Below are 25,394 nucleotides of genomic sequence, written 5' to 3'. Positions count from 1 at the left end.
TAACAGGGTGGAGGTTAGGCCGCAGAGAGGTGAGGTGACTCGCCCAGGGTTACACCGCAAATGACGAGGTGTGTTCTCACCCCCTCGTTTTCCCTCTCATGGAGACAAACATGGGGGCAGAGCCTCTGGGAAGAGAGGGAAGGAATAGATGGACCGGCTTCCTTCCTGACAACTGGGTGATCCTCAAGTTTGTCACAAACCAGGACCAGCTCGGAGAATTGTGGGGGCCCGCACCACTGAGACTCCCCCCATTCCCCTAGTCTGGGTCTAACCACCCCTAATAAGAGAAAAAATAGGTAGATTGAGTCCGTGAGATTCAGGGCAGGGAAGAAAGTCTCTTGCCCATTTTTATTTCGATAATCCCTCACCGCCCCCAGTTTTTAAGCCCTGTAAATATCTAATACATCACTGTGTTTCGCTGATCCAATTTTATGTTTATCTTTATATTTTTCTTTCTTTTCTGCTTTCATTTCTAAGTTTCCTACCCTGCACCCTCTATTAATTATTAATTATTGTTAATTATTGTTTTACTATCTTTTCTTTTTTCTGCTTTCCATTTCAGGATTCAGAGAAAGTGCAGTATACCTCTGTTTTTTTTCTTAAAATGCAAGAAAGTGAACTAGTTAGAACCCTACCAACTCCTTTCAGGCATGCGTTGAACATTGGGCTACAGAGTGACCCCTGATGACATTTAAACACGCTGAAGCTGTCTTCCTGAATAGTTACTGTTCCCTGCAGCCAATCTCCTGTCTGTTTTTATCCCTTGAAAACCCTTTTTCCCACTTAACATCATCGTAAAGGACCATTTAGCATGTGTCTAGTTCAGTGTGAGCGCTCCAGCCATTCCAGAGAAGCTCAGACATCACTCCTGCTCTTAAAATATCGTGGTGCCAATTAGTAATCCGTTCTCCAGCACTTACTGAACTCTGAATGTTCTTCTTAACTTGCCAAGGGATTAAATTCTTTTTTTCCTCTTCTTCTTCTCTTTCCAAGGGAGGACTGTACGAGACAGTTAACGAGGTCTACAAGCTGGTCATTCCCATCCTGGAAGCACATAGAGACTTCCGGAAGCTGACCTCCACACACGACAAACTACAGAAGGCTTTTGACAGCATCATTAGCAAGGTAGTTGGGGACCCTGGCCAGTGGGTCCTGTTACCTGGCAGCAGGTGACCCTGTCCCAGAGATGCTTAGCCTTGCTTCCTCTCTAGGGAGGGATTGGCCTGGAGCACATCATTACTGTAGCTCTCACCTACTAAATGGAGAGGGCCTGGTAATAGACAGAGGACCAGAGTGCAGACTGTGAAAGAAAGCCGCTTGAATTACTTTACAACCAGGAAACGGGAGAATCCTTTAAATTCACTTAAAATAAGTCCTAGAAATCTTTTGTGGCATTTTGATTGTTATTATTTCCAAAGTTTATTCCATAAACGTTACATTTTTTTTTAAAGGAGTGATTTTGGTTTATGTTAGCCATAGGAATAAAATGCTTTGTAACACAACAGTGAAAGACTCCTGCCCTTTCCAAACCAGTAGATCTTCGAGAATTTCCTAGCTAAAAGGAGGCTTTCTTATTTTGCTCATTAGGGTCATAAGAGAATGTTTGGAACCTACTTCCGAGTTGGTTTCTATGGATCCAAATTTGGGGATTTAGATGAGCAGGAATTCGTTTACAAAGAGCCTGCAATTACCAAGCTACCTGAGATTTCTCACAGACTAGAGGTAAGAAAAGTGCTTGATATTATATACTTCACAAAAGCAAGTTAAAGTGGGTTATTACAAAAAAAAAAAGAGTTATGGATTCATCGTTGATCTGTTTAAAACTTTTCCACATTGCATTTATAATATGAAGGTATTAGGTGAGGTCATAAGGTAAAGCAGGATTTGGATAAATTTTCCCTAAGATTCTATGTATGTTTATCAAAGTTTATAAATTTATATGGTGATTATTTATTTTCAAGACTATCTAAAAGCCACTTGTTGTCACATGCTTTCGTGTAATTCTTTTGAAATTTTAGTAATAGTTTTTCAGTTTGAAGATTTTTTTATTTTTTATTTTTTTAATGTTTATTTATTTTTGAGAGAAAGAAACAGAGCATGAGTGGGACAGGGGCAGAGAGAAAGGGGACACAGAACTGGAAGCAGGCTCTAGGCTCTGAGCTTTCAGCACAGAGCCTGACACGGGGCTCGAACTCATGAGCGGTGAGATCATGACCTGAGCCAAAGTCAGGTGCTCAACTGACTGAGCCACCCAGGCGCCCCTCAGTTTGAAGATTATTACCTTGACTTTGAATCTAGCCAGATTACTGAGTTATCCTTAGAAAATGTTATGGCCGTCCTTTTGGTATCACAGGACAACACATCCCACATCTGACACAGAGATCCTCCCAATAGCCCTCTTCCTGCTTAGCTGATCCAAGGAGCCCTCCTCTATGGATTTTCAGAGTCACTGTCTAACCTCATAGGCTGGAAGCCCAAACCTGCTGTTTACATTTGATCTATAATGTAGCAGAAAAAAAACCAAAGCATGTTCCTGGAGGAACGGATGGAGAAAAAATAAAACAGCCCAGGGAAAAGTGAGAAAAGCAGACATGGAAAGGGCCAAGCACTTAGAACTCAGGAGGAAAGTCAAGAGGTACCTGCCAAACAAAACCCTCTCAGGCTGAGTAACTGAGTTCCCTGAACTGCTTACAATTAGCTCGATTCATTTCCTCATGCCTTCTTGCCATTGCTTTGAATTTACTCTTTTTCGTGACTGTAAAATTTAAAACACTTTAGTTGCCAAATTGTCCCTTACGCTATCCATCCATGGCAAATAAGACAAGAGACTTCAGTCCCTACTTGACTCAAAGGAACCATGGCCCAGAGTGGTTGGGTAACTTGTCCAAAGTCATTCAGCTCATGAGAAGGAAAACTAGCAATTGACCCCAGGCCACTTGGTTCCCTAATATGTTTCTTCAACATAGAACTAGAAGTATATATTTTGTCTTCTTGTGGAGTATGGTTTGTCACATTCTGGGAAGCCTGGTGACCTCCAAGTTCCTGGGATACAAAAGGCAAGAAGGAAATTGTGCCATTCCCCTGAAGCTTCTCAGGAAATATGACGACATTGGTTGAATCAGACCTCAAGCATACTTATTATAAGGAAGCCTATGTCAGTTTGCCATGCTGCACTTCCTTATATTTTTATTTTTGTCTCCAGAAATGCTGACCCTGCCTCATTAGTTCAGAAGAACTTCCAATAATCAATGAGCAAATTCTTCCTTACACTTATTCCAAACTGCCTCCACTTCTGAGACTCAAAGACTTGCGTTACATTTAGGTCACCTTTATAATCTGTGGGTTCTTCTTGCCTAGGGATTTTATGGTCAGTGTTTTGGTGCAGAATTTGTGGAAGTGATAAAAGACTCTGCTCCAGTGGACAAAACCAAGTTGGATCCTAACAAGGTATGGGGAAATTTACAAAAAGTAACCCTCGGGCTCTGATTCTCTTTGTTCTTATGCCAAGAACATAAAATGACCTCTCTCTGGGCTCTCAAAGTCACTTAAGTGCAGCCATACTTTTTTGTCTAGGGTTCAGCAATTAAATGGTTAGATCATAAAGAAACCGTACTCAAAGGCAGGAACCAGAATAAGAGCTACTATTAATTAAACGTCAACTGTGTTCCTGGCGCTCCATCAGCCCCTTTCTTTACTTCATTTCATTTCATCCTCCGAGAGCCCTTTGAAGTAGGTGTTGTTATTCCTATTTTACAGAGGAGAAAACTGACGTACAAAATGAGTAAGTGGCATTCCAGGATCACACAAGTGTCAAAGCCAGCGCTCAAGCTCAGAGTCTGTCATCCTCAAACCCATCCTCTTCATCATTGCCCTTTATTGCCTTTCTCTCCAAACTTTACACTCTCACCTTCAGACATACTGAAAAGATGCACACTTCTCACTGCCACGTAGTGGCCCCCTTCTTTAGGCTGCAGGAATTTCTTCCAGCCCCGTGTAGGGCCTCTGTGCGGTTGGGGGAACGATGGAAAGGGCTCAGGCCTCAGCGTCCTCACTTTTCACACGAGGGTGTATTCTGTCCCACCCCCAGCTGGGTGTGCCGCGGGCAGTTGGACTTTCTCCACCGGGAGCTAGCGTCACCCTCCACAAGTTGCAGGCTCTTCTGACACTAGCCTCAGGCCACCTGCACTTCTGACCAAAGGGCTCGTAAACTTGGGGGTTCCTATGGCAGCCTTCGGATTAGGTAATCCACTAGAATAACTCACAGAATTCGGGAAAGTGCCTTAAGACAATTACAGTTTTAGGGGCATCTGGGTGGCTCCGTGGGTTAAGCATCTGACTTCAGCTCAGGTCATGATCTCACGGGGCATGGGTTCGAGCCCCACATCGGGCTCTGTGCTGACAGCTCAAAGCCTGGAGCCTGCTTTGGATTCTGTCTCCCTCTCTGCTCCTCCCCCACTCATGCTCTGTCTCTCTCTCAAAAATAAGCATTAAAAAAAATTAAAAAAAAGACAATTACAGTTTTATGATAAAGGGTACACATAAGGCAAAGTCTGGGACAGACCCCAGGGCTTCCGTGCACCTTCCTTGTGGAATCTAGGCGTGTCCCCCCCTCCCAGCAGCTCAATACGTCCACCTGTCAGGAAGCTCCATGGAGCCTCGGTGTCCAGAGTTTAATGTCCGTGCATGATCGGTTAACTCTTGGGCCATATTACTTAAGTCTCCAGCCCCCACCTCCCCTCCCTGGGAGAGACCAAAGTCAGCCCAAAGTCCCAACCCTCTAATCACATGATTGGTCTTTTGGGTGAGCAGCCCCCATCCTGGGACCCACCAAGCTTGAGTCACCTCATTAGAATAACAAAGATACTCCTATCTCTCAGGAAATTCCAAGGGTTTGGGAAACTCTGTGCCAGGAAAGGCAGACAAAGACAAGCTGCATTCCTTACTGTATTACTGGGTGCTGTCTTCCTACACAGCCCACCTCTTAGACAGATATGTCCACGAGGCTGTCTAAGCTGCTGGGAATAATGCAAGTTCAAGGCATTTATTACACGCTGGGGGACAGAGGAGTGTTTGCCATCTGGCAGGCCTGCGAAGTAAGAGTCCAAACCCTTCCCTCGCTTCTGTCCTCCAGGACACTCAGGAGATGATGCAAGTAGGGAGGAATTGACCAAATGTTAAGAGTTTGTTTTTCTACATATTTCAGAAGACTTGCTCACTTCAGACACCTTCCCTAGTCCAGGCCTGTAAGTGTGTAAGTGTGGTAAGAGCTGAGCTAAGCTTAGAAGTGTCGGAGGTCCTTGGAAGATGGATGCCCATAGCACGTGCTGCGTAGAATCGCCAGCGATGTCCCTGATGCAGGGTGCGCTGTTCCCCTCTTTTCAAATGCCCACGGCAGGTTATGAGAGTTCTAGATGAGAAGCTGACCCCAGAATAACCGCCAGACTTCATCACACTAAATGGCGGTTTACAGTCTGAGGTCAATTATGTCTTCCATCCATTTCAGTGGGCGGGTGTTATGGGATCTATGGTCATTGTCATTCTTTTTTTTTTTTTTTTTCTGAAGAGGCTTTCTTTCTTTTTTTTCATTCTTTTGTTCTTCCTTTCTTTCTTATGGAGAGAGACAGAGAGCATGCGCAAGCAGGGGAGAAGGGCAGAGGGAGAAGGAGAGAATCTCAAGCGGGCTCCACAGTTAGCACAGAGCCTAATGAGGGCTTGATCCCATGACCGTGGGATCATGACCTGAGCCCAAATCAAGAGTCGAATACTGAACCAACTAAGCCACCCAGGCGCCCCTAAGAAGCCTTCTTTCTTAATAAATGCCCTTCTTTAGTGTATGTGCAGATGTGCACGTGCATGTGAATTTTAAAATGAGGTACGTGGGGCGCCTGGGTGGCTCAGTCAGTTAAGCGTCCGACTTCAGCTCAGGTCACGATCTCACGGTCCATGAGTCCGTGAGTTCAAGCCCTGCCTCGGGCTCTGGGCTGATGGCTCAGAGCCTGGAGCCTGCTTCCGATTCTGTGTCTCCCTCTCTCTCTGCCCCTCCCCCGTTCATGCTCTGTCTCTCTCTGTCTCAAAAATAAATAAAATAAAATAAAATAAAATAAAATAAAATAAAATAAAATAAAATAAAATAAAATAAAATAAAATGAGGTACGTGTGGTGAAATTCACCTTTCTGGCGTTTAGTTCTATGAGTTTTGACAAACACATGTAACTACCACCACAAAGAAAAGTTCCATCACCCCAAAACATTCCCCCACGCCCCTTCTTTCTACCTTTAGCCCCCTGACAGTCATTGATCGGCAGTCTGTCTCTGTAGTTTGGCCTTTTCCAGGATGTCACTTAAATGGAAACCTAGACAAGTGGACCCATACAGACCTTTGGGTGTGGCTGCTGTCATTTCACATGATGCATTTGGGATTCATCCACATTGTGGCAGTTTGTTCCTTTGTATTGCTGAGTGGTACTCTTTTTTTTTTTCATTTTTTTAATGTTTACTTTTATTTTTCATTTTTTTAAACAATTTTTTAACGTTTATTCATTTTTCAGAGACAGAGACAGAGTGCAAGTGGGGGAGGGGCAGAGAGAGAGGGAGACACAGAATCCAAAGCAGGCTCCAGGCTCTGAGCTGTCCACACAGAGCCCAACGCGGGCCTTGAACTCATGGACCGCGAGATCATGACCTGAGCTGAAGTCAGACGCTTTACCGACGGAGCCACCCAGGCGCCCCTAGTTTTCATTTTTTTAATGCTTATTCATTTTTGAGGCAGAGAGAGACAGCGCATGAGCGGGGGAGGGGCAGAGGAGAGGGAGACACAGAATCTAAAGCAGGCTCCAGGCTCTGAGCTGTCCGCACAGAGCCTGACGCGGGGCTTGTACCCATGAACCACGAGATCGTGACCTGAGCCGAAGTCGGACGCTTAACCGACAGAGCCACCCAGGCGCCCCTATTGCTGAGCGGTCTTCTGTTGGATGGATGTACCGCTTCCTGTTTCCCCATTCTCCACGGGAGGGACATTTGGGTTGTTTCCAGTCTTGTCCGTTATGAAGTCTGCTCTGGACAGTGTGCACGTAAGTTTTCATTTCTCTTGGGTGCACACATCAGAGTGGGATTCCTAGGTCGTATGGTCAGTGTCTTCTCTCTGGGTAAGAAACCGCCGCCCTCCTTCAGAAGGGCGGTACCATTTTACATTCCCACCATCTGTATACGAGAGTCCCAGCTCCTCTCCATCCTTGGCGATGCTCCGTGTTGTCCGTTTCCTTTCGTGTGGCCATTCTCCTAAGTGAACAATGGTCACAGTTGTGCCGAAAAGGAAAACTTGTCTGTTTACGAACTTGCATCCCAGGTTTCAGGGAGATGAGGTAGCTCTGCTTGGGGGGGCAGCTTGTGGATCTGACCTCACACGGGCACGCTGCCCCGTCCTTCTCACACTCCTTCCCGTCCCTGGGGGCGCAGAGCAGGGATGGCTGACGCCTGGCGGCTGACGTCTGACCCAACACTCTCAGCTGCTGTGGCTTTTGTGCACGCACAGGGGTGGTGCAGCCGTGCTGTGTTCTGGCATGCCTCCCCGGTGCATCCTGGGTGGTTTGCAGCCGAGCTCATCTCCTCCTTCCCCCACCTTTTCCCCTCCAGGCCTACATACAAATCACTTTTGTGGAGCCCTACTTTGATGAGTATGAGATGAAAGACAGGGTCACCTACTTTGAGAAGAATTTCAATCTGCGAAGGTTCATGTACACCACGCCCTTCACCCTGGAGGGGCGGCCTCGGGGAGAGCTCCACGAGCAATACCGGAGGAACACCATCCTGACCACCATGCACGCCTTCCCCTACATCAAGACCAGGATCGGTGTCATCCAGAAGGAAGAGGTAATGGCCCCCGGACTGAGGTCACCACTAAATGCATGAGTCTCTCTCCCAGGGTGACACATACCCCTCCTCCGTGCTCCTTCGTGGTAGACTGGAGTGAGAACCCAAAACGGGACACGCTTGAGATATCACGGTGGTGGGTCACGCTCTGACAGTCATGGCCCCAGGGAATCCCATGTAGGCAGCTACATGTTTCATAGCACCACTTTATATTGAAGTATTTTCTATGTTGGATTTATATCTTTAATATACATATAATGACACGACTATAGTATTTAACATGTGTCTCTTCATGATATGTTTATATGAAATATACACCGAAATGTTAAATATTTGAATTTTTATATATTTGGAGGCTTACAGTTGGGTTATTAATTGTTAGAGACGGAACAGCATGCGAGTAGCCCCATGAGTTGGTGGTGAGCTGGAAGAAGGGCCCCGTGCGAGGTAGACGAGGAGACCAACTGACTTCTAGTCCCAGATTCCCCCCGTGGCTTTGCCCAAGACACTCATTTCCCTTCAGTTTCCTCGTCTACATACTGATAGCGAGGACCCCTTTCCCTTCCCTGGTTCTATGTACAGAAGACTTTGAACCGCTTGTGATAGGTCTGATCAAGAAGGTGTCTCAAAATTAGGCATAGGGGAAGCATTTTATTTTACTTAAAAATACCTAAGTGTACATTTATTTGCCATTCAGTTTATATAGGGCCCCAGCCTTCCCCGTGGTTTGGGATTGGCCGATGACAATTCACCTGTGTCTCTTGTATAAACCCCACCCGTAATGCGCTGTGTATGATTTTCAGTTTTCATTTCTATAAAGCAGAGGGGGAGCTTAGAGATACTTGCTAAACAATACGAGGGTAGAGTCCTTCTGGATTTTCATGACTTTTTCGCCCCTGGCCTTTTACGGTTGTCTCACGCACACCTAATATGACAGGAATCTTTATAGCAACTCACTTTCATGATGCCCTGCCCCAGCATACGGCTTGGTTTTCAGAGAAACAATTCTGTTTCTTTCCACACCCACAGTTCATCGGCTTATGCATTATTTAATTAGATTAGGTCATTAAAATAACAAGCATAACAGGCATCATCAAGTGGGTGAACACACAGAGGTGAACTTTGATGAACAAATACCTCATCGGGCAGGAGCAGAAGTGACTGAGCTCACTGCCCACCGGCTAGGGTGTTCAGCAACCACATCAGAGAGCGGGAGGTGAGGGAAGTCCTGAATGAGTGACTTGGTTAAGAGGAGGTTGGTCTAGAAGGCATCTGTTCTATTTCTTATTGTTTTGGACTTTTGAACATGAGGGCAGGGAGGCCTAGCACAGGAATAAACTCATGGTCCCAGTAAGAGTCCTCACAGCTTTATCTTGGCCATTGCTAGCTCCTTGAGAACCTCAGTGTGTTAGATTGCGAGGACTGTCGTAACAAAGGACTGTGAACCGGAAATGTATGGTCTCACAGTTCTGGAGGCCAGTGTCCAAATCAAGATGTTGGCAGAATTGATTCCTTCCAAGGGCTGTGAGGGGAAGGATGCATTCTGGGCCTCTCTCCTTGACTAGTATACGACTGTCTTCTCCTTGTGTCTTTATATCCTCTCCTTCTATGTGTATCTCTGCGTCCAAGTTGCCTCTTCTTGTGGGGACACTTGTCATATAGGGCACCCTTATGACCTCTCTTAAACTTGATTACCTCTATAAAGACCCTGTCTCAGATAAGGTCACATTCTGAGGTACTAGGAAATTAGGACTTCAGGATATGAAGGGATGACAGGGTGGCCCTGTGACTTTCAGGAAGGACCCTACCCCAAACCCACAGAACTTGGCAACTAGCAGATTGACCCTTAAGAGGATTCTACTGACTAGGAATTCACTTTCAGAGTGAGTTGGACAAGACATAAATAATGCCAAAACCATGTGTTATGGCGGGGGAAAAAAAAAATCTTTTAAGGACAGTGCTTCTGATACCTTTTCCAAATATAAACCAAGTAACTTGTTCAATAATGGGAAAGAAAACTGAAAAGCATAGCAAGAACATGGATTTTGAATGCGGACATCATTGCACTTAAATTCTGAGCTCCCTCCTCAGGACCTGTGTCATTCTGTGGCACTTAATTCACTTTACAAATCCCCCCCTTTGCTGTAAAATGGACAGAATGCAGAGGCTGTTTAAAGTAGTCAGCGAGAAATGTATGCCAGGTCCCTGGAACACAGGCAGTGTTCCAGAACTGTTGGGCCTCGCCTACCTCTTCACCCACCCAGATCATTTTGACTTACTCTGAAAGGCTCCTTAACCAGCTTCTTCAGATCCAGGTCTATCATAGCCCCAGGTTTGTCCGTGGCTTACAATACCAGATGGTGACTTCCCTACGCTTGTGTCTTATGTTCAGTTTGTTTTGACGCCAATTGAAGTTGCCATTGAAGACATGAAGAAGAAGACCCTCCAGTTAGCGGTTGCCATTAACCAGGAGCCCCCCGATGCCAAGATGCTCCAGATGGTGCTGCAGGGCTCTGTCGGAGCTACTGTGAACCAGGTGAGCAAAACCAGCTGGCCGCCACTCCTCTACTCCTCGTTATTTTGGTTTTCGATATATGTCTACACCCTCCTTCCCTGAGGTTGATGAGGAGGCCGATCCACGCATAAATGGTACCCCTAAACTTAGAGCCGCCACGTACGAGGCTTAGAACACTTTGAGGGGGCCCCTTCTGCTTCATGTAACAACCCCCCGTAGAAGAGAAGTCCCAGACATGAGCGGGCCATGTTGAAGGAATCCCGCTTTCACAGAGAAGTCTTCACTTTGAGGCCAGGCCTGGCGGTATGCTCCAGATCTGGGGTCCTGTTGCAGAGAGCTGAGTCATGCCCAATGGAGGCAGAGCTGTTACAGAGCTTGAGACCAACCGAAGGATGTCTGCAGGAGAGATGGGGAAGGGTCGGGACCATGGAGCCCCTGGGTCAGTCACCAGATGAGCCCAGCATGCCAGGGGCCTTGTCAACCACAGTGACCAGGGACCAGGCTTCCCGTGCCAATTCAGACCAAGCCAGATGTTCCCAAACCCATTAGAATCCTCACTCCCAAACTAAGCATGCAACTCAACCAGTCTCAGATGCAGGGAGGTACTAGCTTCATATTTTCTGTCCGGTAAGCATCCTTAATTTCAGATCCATATCTGCTCTCGTCTACACCTCCACTCAAAAGCTCACTGAATATCGTGAGTTTTTCCTCACTCAGTGCAGCCGGACTTCCCTGCAAAAACCGTACCCGGATACTATCGAGGGAGCAGAAATAGCCCAGAGGAGAAATGACTATTATATTGCCAAAATCAGAAAACAATTAGGAAGTCTTTGCTTTAAGTCCTGATCCTTTGATGAAAATGGAAGGCCTTATAAGCCCGTGACCATGAACTACATATGTACTACTGTGCACATCTCTGACTCAAGCCACCAAATACACAAAATGGTGCTCACCACCAGGGCAACCGGAGAAGTGAAGGTGAATGGATGGATCAGGACAATCCCCATTTTTAGAAAAGGAACTCGAAGCACATCCCCCGTGAGGTGTTACCTTTACACACGAAGATCCTGTTATTAGCAGCTTTGATTAAGAAAATACATGTCTCCTAACCTATTCTCCTAAAACTCCGGACTCCTAAGAAATCAAGGTTTCCTGAGAAGTTCAAGACCTCCCTTGCTTTTTTTTTTGTTTTGATTGTGATCAAACTGACCACAGAATTCATTGCTCAAACGGAGGAGTCGCTCCAAGATTTTCTCCCAAGTAATTCAATTTTCATTCCAGTGTCCTATTGTTTTGTTACTTTTCCCATCAGGGACCATTGGAAGTAGCCCAAGTGTTCTTGGCCGAAATTCCAGCTGACCCAAAGCTCTATCGACATCACAACAAGCTGAGGTTATGCTTTAAGGAATTTATAATGCGGTAAGAAGGAAAATGGCCGGGAATGCGGTAAAACAGTGGCTCTCGATGTGTGGTCCCCAGACCAAGCAGCTACAGCATCACCTGAGAACTTGCTAGAAAGGCGAATTCTCAGGCACCAACCAGACCTGCTGAATCAGAATCTCCAGAAGTAAGGCCCAGCAGTCTTGAGTTTTAACAAGCCCTCTGGGGATTCTGATGCACAATCATGTCGAAGAATCACTACAGTGGGACAGTGATACGTGGGCTACTATTAGGTAACTGGCACTTAAACTGTAAAGTACTTTCATGTTTATTGTCCCATGTGTGTCTCACACATCATACAGGTATTATCACCAGCCTCATTTTGCAAAAGGGGAAACAGAGGTTCAGAGATGGGAGGTGATTTTGCCTAAGGCCACATGGCTAGTTAGTAGGAGAGCAGAGTTCAAATTAGGACTAGGAAGTTAGGACTTCAGGATATGAAGGGACTCTTGAATCCAGTTGGATTCTTCTGAATCCACATAGCCCACACCTCTATCAATGTGCTGATTGTCCACAATGCTTTCAAGTCCGCAAGGGGGGTGGCACGGTCTTTATAATTTTTAGTATCACACAATGACTTGTTTTTAGAATCTTAAGAATAGGCCCTGCCTCAAATTTGGTAAAGGCAAGATTCTAAAAGTGGGTTTTTTCAAAAGTCTCTCTGGCAGTTCCCATCGCCAGACAAGCCTCTGCTCCTGAATTCTGCAGGGGAGTTGGCATCAACTGTTCAGGGGGTGCCCGGATGACTCAGTGGGTTGAGCATCTGACTTTAGCTCAGGCCATGATCTCATAGTTCGTGAGTTTGAGCCCCGCGTCGGGCTCGCTGCTGTCCGCATACAGCCTGCTTCGGCTCCTCTGCCCCCCTCTCTGTCCGCCCCTCCCCTGCTCATTCTCTCTCTCTCTCTCTCAAAAATGAATAAACATTTAAAAAAAATAAAACCTAGCCTGTTCAGGCTGCATAGGTCTTGCAAACACAGGGGTGCATCTTTGAGCGTGGTTGACAAGCTCTTGCAATACAGACAGGTCTAGTGGGGTCTCCCGCGGTCCTAAAATGAAGCATTGTGAAGGATGCGATGGTCTCTCTCCCATAAGAGGGAACGACATCAGGAGAACATACACCAGTATTTCTTTTCATCCAGAACCTTGGTGCAGCGGATCAGGTACAGGAATAAACTCAGCCGGCAAGCGGAGAATAAAGGAGGCTAAAAGTGGAAGTTTGTGAAATTCACTGGAGATTCATCAGAATGCTCGCGTTGGGTGAGACTAGAGATACCCCTCCTCCGGAGGCTCTGGTGAGAGATCTGCCCCACTTGCCGTGTATGGAGGGGACTCACTTGATCCTGCAGTGAGCCACAGCTGTGTCACGATAGCATGTGTCTGTGCGTCTGTGGGTCTGTGCACACACCCACACACATGGCACACACAGAGGTTATATTTGTTAACGCCTCGGCGTTTGAATTGGGTCCTGGGTCTGACAGCAATTCTGACATGACCCCAAAGCTACATTTTCTACAGTAACCAGTGCATGTTTAGAGACCAAAAACCTAGAAAAATATTGGGGGAATGTTTTTAAAAAAAATCAAATGCCTCTGCACGTATCTTCATTGAAAATGAGTTATGGAAACCCCTGGGTGGTTCAGCCAGGTGAAGCTTCCGACCCTTGATTTCGGCTCAGGTCGCAATCTCGCGGTTCTTGAGTTGGAGCCCAGCGTCGAGCTCTGGCGCGGGCAGCGTGGAGCCTGCCTGGGGTTCTCTCTCTCCCTCGCTCTCTGTCCCTCCCCCGCTCACACACCCACACACACTCTTTCTCTTTCTCGAAATAAATAAACTTTAAAAATAGATAAGTACGTAAATAAATGTAGTTACGGCTGGAGACCCCTGCAGCTGGCAGCGGTCCAGGCCTCTCTGAGCCTCTGACACACTTAGTGGGACAGAGGATGATGACGCGGGTGTGATGTCAGTTGCGGACCATACAGCTGAGTGTCCCTCTGCTCCCTAAAGGGCACGTATCCGCATGACTAAACACCAACACGGTGCAGCGCATAGGACACACTGTTGAGAGCGCAGGGAATACAGGGCTCCAGGGTGCAGAAAGGAACAGGGGAAGCTTCTGTGGAAGCATCACTCAAACTTGGTCTTGAATATTTAGGTACAGCGGGAGGGGAGGGGTGGGAAGAGGGAGCCATGCCCCGTAAAGTAAGGCCCTCGGAGGGCCCAGGGGGCTCCTCTGAGTAAGGGCAGCATGTCCCGGGGAGCCTGCTGGGACAGGAGGAGAGAGACCCCACGGTTCTGGCAGGTGGGGGTCTGAAAAGAGCTGAAATACAAAAGTCAGCTTGTGAAGAGACGTGATTTTGTTTCTTAGCCTGTGAATCTTAAACCATCACCACGAGCGGTGGGCGAGGCGACCTTCCTCTCCCCGCACCGTTTCACGGCTTCTCGAGTCCCCCCAGCAAGTTGCAGCCCTTTCGTGACCGGAGGAAACACGCTGTCACATCGTTGGCACCCGGGGAATTTCCTCCCCACTCTCGGCCTTCCCCCGGCCGTGGTGACGCAGGAGTGGAAAACGGGGGGGCTCGGACGGCTCTTGGGTTTCCCCGGGAGAGCTCCCGCTTCTCAGCGGACTCGGGCAGCGGGTTGATGAGCCCCGACATCCAAGGGGAACATGAGCGGCCCTTGTGATGCCTTTTCGCTGAGAGCGGAAGCTGCCGCCCGCCAGGTGCCCCGCAGCCGGCCCGCCGTGCAGCGGCCTCTGACTCCGCTCCGCCGTCCTGGGCCTGGCACGCAGGCCACCTCGGCAGGTGCTCACCCAGCCGGGCCTGCCAGGTCGGGCCCTTGATCCCCTCCTGCCGTTTCCTGCGATAAGAAGGAACGCCTCGGGGTTTCAGAAGCCGAGATGGTGAGATACACCATTCTGTTTCCTTCCCCTGCTCCCCAAAGTACTCAAGCCATTTTAGACACGGCAACGTGAGCCAATCTGGGCTTTTTAGTGTTCTTCTTATGTTTCTGTCTTAGCTCGGGCTGATGTAACCAGATCCCAAAGACTGAGTGGCTTGAACAACAGACATTTATTTCTCAAAGTGTTGGAGGCTGGGGAGGCCAAGAGGAAGGTGCTGGCAGACGGGGTGGCCGGTGAGGGCTCTCCTGCTGGGAGGCCCCGTGGTCACTCTACCCTCACATGGTAGAGTGAGGAGGAGGAGAGAAGCTTGCTTAGAAGGGCACGAATCCTATCACGTGGGTCCCATCCCCATGGCCTAATTTGTTTATTGTTAAAAATATTTTTACTGTTTATTTGAGAGAGAGAGAGAGAGAGAGAATCCCACACTGTCAGCCCAGAGCCCAATGTGGGGTTCCATCTCAGGAATCGTGAGATCATGACCTGAGCTGAAATCAAGAGTTGGACGCTCAACTACTGAGCCGTCCTCAACTACTTAGCCCCCCATGGCCTAATTTAAATCGAAATTCCTCTTACAGGTCCTGCCCCCAAATACACAGGGGCTTGAACACAGGAATTCGGGGAGACACAAACATTCAGTCCATAACATTATCTGAACTCTCTCATCCTTATAAGGACTAAGTGACTTTTAAATTTACTTTTATATTTAAATAAAAGATCACATCCTCAATGGCTATGTTAGAGGACGTAGTTTCAAATTCACCCAGACAGGGTCCTGTTGCACATCTGGTCACAGACTCAGAAAACAGGGTGTTGAGGGGTGCTGTTTTTAAACTGCAGTTAGGGTCTGTGAAGAGGAAGGAGGGAGATTTTGCCCCAAGGAGCCAAAGGAAAACCAACGTGTATAACGTAGGTAGAAACAGAAGCAGGAGGTAGAAAGAGATTTCAATGTTTGATAGGAAAACAAAGCCTTAAATATCATGTGAGGTTGCTCTGAAGCAGGTCAGTGGTGGGGACACAGTAATGACTTCTGTCACTTTTCCAGGGTTACAGAGACCTTATCAGTGGGCCAAGGACGCTAGAAAACAGCCAAGTGGGACAGGTTCCACGGCCAGGCAGGAACAGTGCACGTACACACCCCCCACGCACACACACACACACAGGACTCAGCCCCTCCTTCCCGTCTCCTGCAATGATTCTAAAGACATCCATTTGTGTTACAATGTGACCTTGTCCTTCTCTCTTAGCACCCCCCCCCCCACCCCGGCCAACTCTTGTGATCCAGCTCTGGGTCCTCAAGGCTGGTCCCATGCTGGAGGGTTGCTGGGGCTGATACGGAATGGGAGAATATCATACAAGCATTTGAGCCCCAGGACTCTGTGTCTCTTCGGGCCTGAAAGAGGTTGAGGCCAGGGTAATGGCACTAAAGACTATCTTGTAGTCTGATCTGGTGAACCGTGCCCCTCTGCCTGGATTCTAGTGTGTTCCTCAGGTCCTCAGAATCTACTTCCGGGTGTCAGATATGAGACCCAGACACCTTCCCAAGCCTGTAGCCCCAGTCTAGCCCCCCACTCCCCACATCTGGCATTAGGAGGAGGGAAAAGGGCCACTGTACCTTCCATGAGGGAGATGGTCACACAGGCCCAACCAGAGGAGGTAGAGGGGGCTCTGAGGGGACAACAGAAAGATCCAGCCACTGCCCCTTGTCCGCCCCGGGGCGTGCTCCCTGCCCCCACCGTGCCTCGCCCTGTCAGTCTCATGAGCAGACCCCTCTGCCCCAAGGAAAGCGGGCAACGTTGAGAGCTACTTGGCTAGGTCCTCCCACACCTGATACTGATTCATCTCCATAAACCCATTTTATAGATGAAGGAAATGAGGTTGAAGAAGGTTATAATTAGCCAAGGTCACACAGCAAGTAAGTGGCAGATCCAGGATTTAAACTCTTCACCCTGGACAGGCTCCCCTTGGGGTCTGGGGTCTGGGTCTGGGTCTGGGTCTGGGTCTGGGGTCTGGCAGAGGCCGGCCGGGGAGGCAGGAGGTGAAGGGGCCGAGTTGGAGACACAGGGAGGTATGCCTGGAGGAGCCCATGGTCGGCTCACGCCTGCTGCAGCTGTCCCTGCACAGGGGCCACGTGTGCCCTAGCGCCCTGCCCCCAAGCCACCCTTCCTTTGCCTTAAAGGGCCGGGAGCACAGTCCTCAGTTTCTCCAGTGTCTCTGTCATGCTCCCCATTCCGGCCCCGAGTGGACACTTTAACGAGGTACCCGGAAGAAGCCGAGAAAGGCAGAACACTGCCAACTGGGGCTCGAGCAAGAGCACTTGCAGCCGGGTTCAGGCTGGGAGGCCAGCGTCTTCCCGGGTGGAACATGAGGTGTGGGGGGCCAGGAGCGTGGGTTCCCCGGCCAGGCTGCCTGGGTTCACATCCCCTGTGCCTTAACTAGCTGTGTGACCTTGGGCAAGCTACCTAACCCCAACTTTTTTTTTTAATGTTTATCTATTTTTGAGAGAGAGAGAAATCAGGGGAGGGTTAGAGAGAGAGGGAGAGAGAGGATCTGAAGCGGGCTCTGCACCGACAGCAGAGAGCCCGATGCAGGGCTCGAACCCATAAACCACGAGATCATGACCTGAGCTGAAATCGGATGCTTAACCTACTGAGCCACCCAGGCACCCCTTTTTTTAAATCCCTTTTGAAAGAGTTTATTTATTTTGAGAGAGAGAGAGAGAGAGAGAGAGTGAACACATGAACAAGCACGTAAGGGGTAGAGAGAGAGAGGGAGAGGGAGAGAGAGAGAGAGAGAGAGAGAGAGAGAGAGAGAGAGAATCCCAAGCAGGCTCCACACCATCAGCACAGAGCTGGATGTGGGGCTCGAACTCACGAACCGAGAGATCACGACCTGAGCTGAAGTCGGACGCTTAACTGACTGAGCCCCCCAGGCGTCCCTCCCCACTTAAAAATGGGAATTATAATAGTAACTACCTCTTAGATCTAGTGTCCGGATACGATGAGCTAATACACAGGGCTTAGAATAGGGTTGCACATACTAAGTGACCAGTAAATGTAACATCATTCGGTGGGACGAATAGAGACCCGATCAATTGGAATAGAAAGCAGAAACTGAATTTAAATATAGAGAGTGAAGTTTAAATTTTAATGGAGCAATTGTCCACCGCTTAAGGTTTCTGTGCCTTCATAAGGTTTGTACCGTAAGACACGGCGGGGCCGAGGGGACCGGAGCCTGGGAGAAACAGGACTCTGGATTTGCACCTGCTGTTCCCACAGGTGTGTGGCTCAGGACAGAGCTCAGCATCTGTTTGCCTCTTATTTTCATTAACGGTGAAAAACGAGGGACAGGAACGTAAATTCTCCAGCAGTTCATCATTCTCCTATTGAGCAAACAGTTTTTGTACTCGGATTAGCTCCATCAGAAGTCATAACCACCGCAACAGTCAGCGTTCTGACACATTCTGAGCATCACTCATTTCGGCTTTACAAGCACTACGAGGTCGGCTATTATCGCCGCCATATCACAGGGGAAGGAGTAGGCATGGAAAGGTTAAGTACCTTGCCTAATGTCACAAAGCTAATACACCCCAAAGCGGGATGCAGAGGTGACTGTCTAGACTCTTAGTCTAGACTCTTAGGGACTATTCTGTGCTGTCCCCAAAGCGGGATGCAGAGGTGACTGTCTAGACTCTTAGGGACCCCAGAGTCTAGAGTCTAGACTCTTAGGGACTATTCTGTGCTGTTCTCTTTAGGAACTGCCTTCAGGTGCTAGAAACGGAGAATGGAAGGAAGATGGGTTTCAATAAGCTAGAAACTTGTTTTCCTCTCATATAAAGTAAGATGAGAGATTGTCACCCCAGAACTACGCCACCAGTGTGGCCTCTTTCCATTCTTTTGCTCGGCCATCCTGATTATAGTGCGTCCAGCCTCACGGTCACAAGATGGCTGCTTAAGGCTCTGGCCATCCTGACCACATCCTTAGGAAGCATCCGGAGTAGAAATGAGGAAACAGCAAACAGCAATGCCCCTTTAAAGAGCCTCCCTGGTGACTTTATCTTGTATCTCATCGGCTCTCCATATCCGGTAAGGGAGGCTAGGAAATGTAATGTTCCAAGTAGGCTCACCACGTGGAGTTCCATCACTAAAAAATAGAATGGATTGAGGCAGCAGCTACCGGTTTTTGGCAATCCCAAGGGACTGACGTGCGGGCTGTGCTGAAGGAGCATCGCAGAGGAGGGAGGCCGACAGATATACAGAGGTGGAGGGCTACCTGACCACCCTGTCTGTAGGCAAGACCCCTAACTCGTTACAGAGAGGCCCCAGGAAGTGACCGTCAGCGAGAGCCAAGAACCATGTTCTGGAGTTAAAACCTCCCGCTCTTTGTCCACATCAGCGTGGTTTCTGTGGGACTCTGGCTTCTGGAAAGCCCCAGGCACATCTGCTATAAGAAAATGCTTGTGTTCAGTGAGGTTACCAACAAAGGAGGTGGGCTTCTGAAATAGCATCACTGAGTGAGAGCAGCACACTTCAGATATACATGGACCTGATGAAAATGTTACAGGCAAGGCCAGTGAAACAATTATTTACGTTGTAGTTCTGTGCTACTGTGTAGATTTCCCAAGAGAAATGGCTGTGCCCAGGGAGGTGTATTTAGTGCATGGCTCTCTTTATTTATGGATTTAAATCAACATAATGGAAATTATTTTAAGTTTAATAAAATCCAGTGTATGTAATCCAAATGGAAGAATGGAGAAAACACAGAAAATGTGTATGAAACAATGTATAAATTATAAAATTTGTTAGAGTATGGAACACCTCGGCGACTCAGTCAGGTAAGCATCTGACTCCAGCTCAAGTCACGATCTCACGGTTCGTGGGTTCGAGCCCCGCATCGGGCTCTGTGCTGACAGCTTGGAGCCCGGAGCCTGCTTCGGATTCTGCGTCTCCCTCTCTCTCTGCCCGTCCCCTGCCCGTGCTCTGACTCTCTTCGTCTCAAAAATAAATAAACATTAACAAAAATAAATAGTATTTAAAATTTGTTAGAATAGAAATTAGTATTACTACTACAAAAGCTAGAACATTTTCACCCCACCTATTCATAGATTTGTCTTTGGAATGCTCTGTTTATTTATTTTTTTATTTTATTTAAATCCAAGTCACTTAACAGGTAGTGTTATAGCGATTTCAGGAGTAGGATTTGGTGATTCATCACTCACCTGTAACGCTGTGTTTATTTACCGCTACCGAAAAACACAGAGGCTTAAAAGGACAACATCTACTTATTATGCATGTGGCTCTAGGGGTTGGTGGGCTCAGCTAGGTGGCTTTCGCTCAGCCTCTCAGTGGCAAGCAGACAGCCGCTGGGGCCCGGATCACCTGAAGGCTTCCTCACTGTCTCCGCTGAAAAATACTCACCCAGAAGGCGGTTCAGGATTGCCACAGCGCATGCCCCACGAGACCTAGCCAGGCAGAAGGCACGTTGCCTTCTATTACCCAGTCCCAGAGCATCACCTCTGCCACACTGTCCACTGGGGCAGCCACACAGGACCACCTCCCCCTCGATGGAAGTGTCACAAGGTTCTGGAAGCGCATACAGGACGGGCAGTTATTGCTGTGACCAGTTTTGAAAGCTACGACCTGCCACACTCCGGAGGCACGGGTCTGCCTTAGCATCAAAGCTTCTCCCTTAGCCGACTCCACGGCCCCGGGAGGTCGTATGAGATTATCATTCCCATTTTACAGATGAGAAAACTGAGGATGTCGGTGTTTGAGTCATCGTGCTAATGCGTAGCAAGTGGGTGTCAGCTCCAGCTCTGCCTGCAGGTAAAGCCAGCTTCTGCAGGCCTGTTGTCGTCTGTCACCCCACCGGGGTCTTGAAGTCATCCTGAACCTGATTTTATGTTTCACGTGGCGGTAGCTCATGGAACAGTTACTCGAGAAGCAATAAAATAATAAGGGATGAGGTGGATTTCTCAGGATTCAAAGGTCACACACCTCCCATTCCCACCGCTTCTGGAAACCTTGGACGTGCCACCTTAGGCATCCTACAATTTGCCTCACTTAATGGCAACCTTAAAAGCTAGGGGAATCGGGGCGCCTGGGTGGCTCAGTCGGTTAAGCGTCCGACTTCAGCTCAGGTCATGATCTCACGGTCCGTGGGTTCGAGCCCCACTTCGGGCTCTGTGCTGACACCTCGGAGCCTGGAGCCTGTTTCGGGTTCTGTGTCTCCCTCTTTCTCTGACCCTCCGCTGTTCATGCTCTCTCTCTCTCTCTCTCTGTCTCAAAAATAAATAAAGGTTAAAAAAAAAAAAAAAAAAAAAGCTAGGGGAAGATCCAGTTAAGGGAGTTCTTTTGGCTTGTGCCTGAGTTACCAAATCCTTCTGCCACAGGCTAATTCTAGGGGGAAGCGGTGATCATGGGTTTATTTTTGCTCAGGCCAGGTAGCGTTCCCCTGTCACTCAGCCACATTCTACCCTCTTTACCTTTGATGGTTATCCTGTACATGTGTTGAGTGGTTTGGGTAACAAGGTCCCCATGACTGAACCCAGACCTGACACCGCTATGGGGAAAGCAGTTTAAACCACACTGATCGCCAGAATGCCATTATCTGAAGCAAAATAAAGAATTATTACTAATTTTGCAATGTCAGGTAGGTTTCAACCATTAGGTCATCCTCCAAGGTCTGTTGATTTGTAAGAGTCCTTGGGTAGAACAATGTAGAATAAAAGGCAGGACTTTATCATGTTGACATAATAACATGATTTTCTTCTTCAGTATGAAGTGTAAGCTGTGAGGGACTCCGGAAACGCGAGGCTTGACTGTCTCCAAGTTAGATCAACACAACGCGTTTTAACGATTTTCTGTCTGATACTCTACGGTTTTACCACAGTGGAGTTGGGTGTGGGTCTTCTCTTGTCGAGGAGACGACTCGTGTCTGTTTGCGATGCTGGAAAACTGTCAGCTGTCATCTCTTTATTTATATTTTTAAGTTTATTTATTTTGAGGGGGGGGGGAGGAGAGAGAACTCCAGGCGGGCGCCTCACTCTCAGTGCAGGTTTTCACAAACACCGAGATCATGACCTGAGCTGAAACCAGGAACCGGACGCTTAACTGACTGAGCCACCCAGGCACCCCTTAACCAATATTTTACATTTTTAATTCTTTTTTTTTTTTTAATTGCTTCGGTGATTTCCTTAGGTCTGTCGTATAGCTCCTGTGTTTTCCATTTGTGTCTGGTACTTTTTTAACCTGTCCATTGTGACTTTGCTTTAGTAACTATATTTTTAACTTCTTTTTAATGTTTATTTATTTCTGAGAGAGAGAGAAAGAGCGCGAGTAGGGGAGGGGCAGAGAGAGAGGGAGACACAGAATCCAAAGCAGGTTCCAGGTTCCGAGCTGTCAGCACGGAGCCCGACGCTGGGCTCAAACTCACGAACCATGAGATCATGACCTGAGCCAAAGTCAGACACTTCACTGACTGAGCCACCCCGGTACCCCTAGTAACTATATTTTTAGATCTAGAAGTTTCATCTGGTTCTTTTTTGAAATTTCCCTAATCTCTTCTTTCGTACTCTCCAATTTTTTTACTCATGAATTTTATGCATTTTATTACATCTCTGTATTCGCTTTGGTCTTTTCTATTGTTCTGTTGTCTCAAATTCTTATTGGGTTATTTCTTCTGCTTGTTGCCTCTGTTGGTTCTCCCTCATGATGGGTTGGTTTCCTGATAATATGCTTTGTGACATTAAAAAAAATTTTTTTTAATGTTTATTTTTGAGAGAGACAGAAATAGAGCATGAGCGGGGGAGGGGCAGAGAGAGAGGGAGACGCAGAATCCAAAGCAGGCTCCAAGCTCTGAGCTATCAGCACAGAGCCCGACGTGGCTCGAACCCACGAACCATGAGATCATGACCTGAGCCGAAGTCGGATTAGCCAACTGAGCACCCTGCTTTGTGGTGTTTTATTGTGAGCTCATCCCTTTGGCAAGGGTCACTCTTTGTACAGGTAGGTGGCCCGTGAGCCCTGATTGAGAAGGGTTTCTCTAGGAGCAACTTGACATTAATTTCCATCTGAGCCCTGCATATGTCAGGAATCTTGGTTGCTTTTTTATTATTATTGTTTATTTTTGAGAGAGAGAGAGAGAGGCAGAGAGACAGGGAGACACAGAATCTGAAGCAGCCTCCAGGCTCTGAGCTGTCAGCACAGAGACTGACACAGGGCTTGAACCCATTAACCATGAGATCATGACCTGAGCTGAAGTCAGATGCCTAACCGAGTGAGCCCCCCAAGCGCCCCACACTTAGCATGTTCCATTCTGCAACGACCCTGGGTTTGAAGCCTGGACCCACCCCTTCCTCACAGTGTTATCTTGGGCGAGTCACCTGACGTGGCTGAGCCTCAAAGACGACACAGAGCCACAGACTTTCCAGATTTGTTGGGGAAATTAACCAGATAGTGTATGGAAACCTCCTTGTATGGTGCCTGGCACCGAGCATCTCACAGCATCGAGATCGCCTGGGTCATCACTCTGTAGAGATTCTCATTCCTGAGATCTGATTCCTTAAATCTGAGTCCAGAAGTCTGAATTTGGAAAGGCTCCACAGGCCCCCCTGATAGGCTAGCAAGTTTTCACACTCTTGGAGGTACTGGAGGAACGTTAGATAGTAGCTAAGCACTTCACGCTCCTGTGAAGCAAAGCCTCATTCCCCTCTCTGCCCTGTTGTGTGCGTATCTCAGATGCGGTGAGGCCGTGGAGAAAAACAAACGTCTCATCACGGCGGACCAGAGGGAATATCAGCAGGAACTCAAAAAGAACTACAACAAGCTGAAAGAGAACCTCAGGCCAATGATCGAGCGGAAAATTCCAGAACTCTACAAGCCGATATTCAGAATTGAGAGTCCGAAGAGGTGAGTTCGGGGCAAGGAGGCCTCTTCCTGGGGGATAAAGGACAGTGATCAGGCCCGGCCGTCGGGGCACGCCCTGGTGCAGGGGGCATCGGAGCACTGGGAGTGTGCCTGGCTTAGAGAAGCCTCCAGAACCGGATCTGTCCCGATTCCATCCTGCATCCTGAGTGCTTACCCCCCTCCCTTCTCCTTGACCTCCCTGGGACCCCTTCCTGTGATTACCCCCCTCCCTCTCTTTAAAAGGCTAAGGGATCTTTCTTACCTCTGTTGTTTTTTTGTTTTTTTTTTTCTCTCTCTCTCTCTCTGTGTCCTTTTTAATTTCAGAGACTCCTTCCACAGATCTAGTTTCAGGAAATGTGAAACCCAGTTGTCACAGGGCAGTTAAGAAAAGCTGTCTTCACGCCTAGAGACTGAGGCCCCCGTGACCCTGGCGAAGTGCTCGCTGGTACTGAAAACACGGGACATTTGCCGCACAGGACCGACCACAGGCTCTCTGACAGAGCCCTGGAAGCTTCAGGATCCGAGTGACCGTGGGGATTCCATCTAAATGGGGTCTGATTAGATTTTGGCCATACTGAGGGATCAGGATAGTGGAGGGTGGTTAATCAGAAGTGCCAGTGTATTTATCAAAGCATGGTTCTCCCAAAACTGTACAAAACAAAGCCTACGTGGCATCTCCTGTTGAATGGTCAGTCACAGTCTACGGGAGAGATGACTTCTTCTGGCCATATTTGGATTTACAGGATAACCCCAAATCGCCCAGGGGAAAATGGAAAAACTGTCCACCGTCCTATTCAAAGTGAACTTCAGTCCTTCCCTGTTTGTGGGAAAGTAGGGTGAGCCGGCAGGTGGGCAAAACATAAACATGTTCAATAAATGTTCCAGGGGAGTCCTCACGCGAAATCTAAATGTCATCATGGTTGGAAACGTGGGGGTACATTAATTATTTGCAAACTCGTCACCTTTTTGGTCACAGCGGACTGATTGTGCAGTTATTTTTGCTGGATTGTTACTGTGTGTTAATTTAACAAGCGTGTCGAGAGGCGCACTGGACACAGTGAGTTAGGAGATCCACGGTACTCCGCGACATTGACTTGCATCGAAACAGTTCTCCTGCAAGACTCCGCCTTTTTTCTTAAGCTCCTTCTCGCTCACTCTTTCTCTGCTCCTGTCTGGGACCAAGTTTATTTTTATAAAAGGATAATATCTCTGCTTTCATTTCAGAAAATTGTGCTGTCCGTCAGCATATGTATGTATATCAGCTACAGAGTATATTCAACGTTGACTTCTTTTGACAAAGAAGGAGACAGATGGACGCAATTATTGTTTGAGAATTAAATGCTCTATTTTTCATGCAGCTGATGACCTTGACTGGTACTGAAAACGTAATAAGAATTGCAAGCAAAATGCTTCCCTTTGCAGCTCATGTTTTCATTGTTGTTGTTTTCATTTTGACAACTCTTAACTCTTGGAAAGCATTGCAGAGAAGACGAGACATTTTTATGCCGTCAGGCCTCTCAGACAGTACTATCCAGGGTCTCACTTCTTATGCCGTGTTTAATTTGGTATTCCTAAGAGAGAACGTAATTTGGATAACCCAGAACTTTTTAGTTTATACCATCAGGTATGTATGAACTTATATTCTGAAAGAGGTCTTTTTTATTATTATTATTATTATTACCAAAACTTTACTAGTTTAAGTGGCAAACTTTTTGTGTTTTAGGCATTTGGGGCAGAACTCTTTCTAAAGTAGATTATACACTTAATTGCT

At 47.6% G+C, this 25,394-nt stretch overlaps 1 protein-coding gene across 6 annotated transcripts in view; it reads left to right on the top strand.

The window, feature by feature from the left end:
• The window catches only part of DOCK8 (dedicator of cytokinesis 8), a 232,989-nt gene extending 207,940 nt beyond the window's left edge, over positions 1 to 25,049 (top strand). For 4 of the 6 annotated variants that reach the window (XM_047101620.1, XM_047101599.1, XM_047101627.1 and 1 more), the window contains 8 exons: positions 994 to 1,125; positions 1,588 to 1,722; positions 3,358 to 3,447; positions 7,633 to 7,869; positions 10,262 to 10,405; positions 11,697 to 11,803; positions 23,456 to 23,626; positions 23,948 to 25,049. In XM_047101620.1, the coding sequence (XP_046957576.1) occupies positions 994 to 1,125; positions 1,588 to 1,722; positions 3,358 to 3,447; positions 7,633 to 7,869; positions 10,262 to 10,405; positions 11,697 to 11,803; positions 23,456 to 23,626; positions 23,948 to 24,008 (1,077 nt within the window). In that variant the 3' untranslated portion in view covers positions 24,009 to 25,049. Of the gene's footprint in view, positions 1 to 993; positions 1,126 to 1,587; positions 1,723 to 3,357; positions 3,448 to 7,632; positions 7,870 to 10,261; positions 10,406 to 11,696; positions 11,804 to 12,963; positions 13,476 to 20,461; positions 20,543 to 23,455; positions 23,627 to 23,947 lie in introns of those variants that run through there. The other 2 variants (XR_006966110.1, XM_047101609.1) reach the window with 2 other exon arrangements.
• The last annotated feature ends 345 nt before the right edge of the window (positions 25,050 to 25,394 follow it).

This window comes from Lynx rufus, unplaced genomic scaffold, assembly GCF_022079265.1.
Source record: "Lynx rufus isolate CCGP_SWC_20201006 ecotype Redwood Valley unplaced genomic scaffold, mLynRuf1.p SCAF_10, whole genome shotgun sequence".
Taxonomy (NCBI): Eukaryota; Metazoa; Chordata; class Mammalia; order Carnivora; family Felidae; genus Lynx; species Lynx rufus.
The sequence above is the reverse complement of the archived record's forward strand: the minus strand, read 5'-3'. Positions and strand labels throughout refer to the sequence as shown.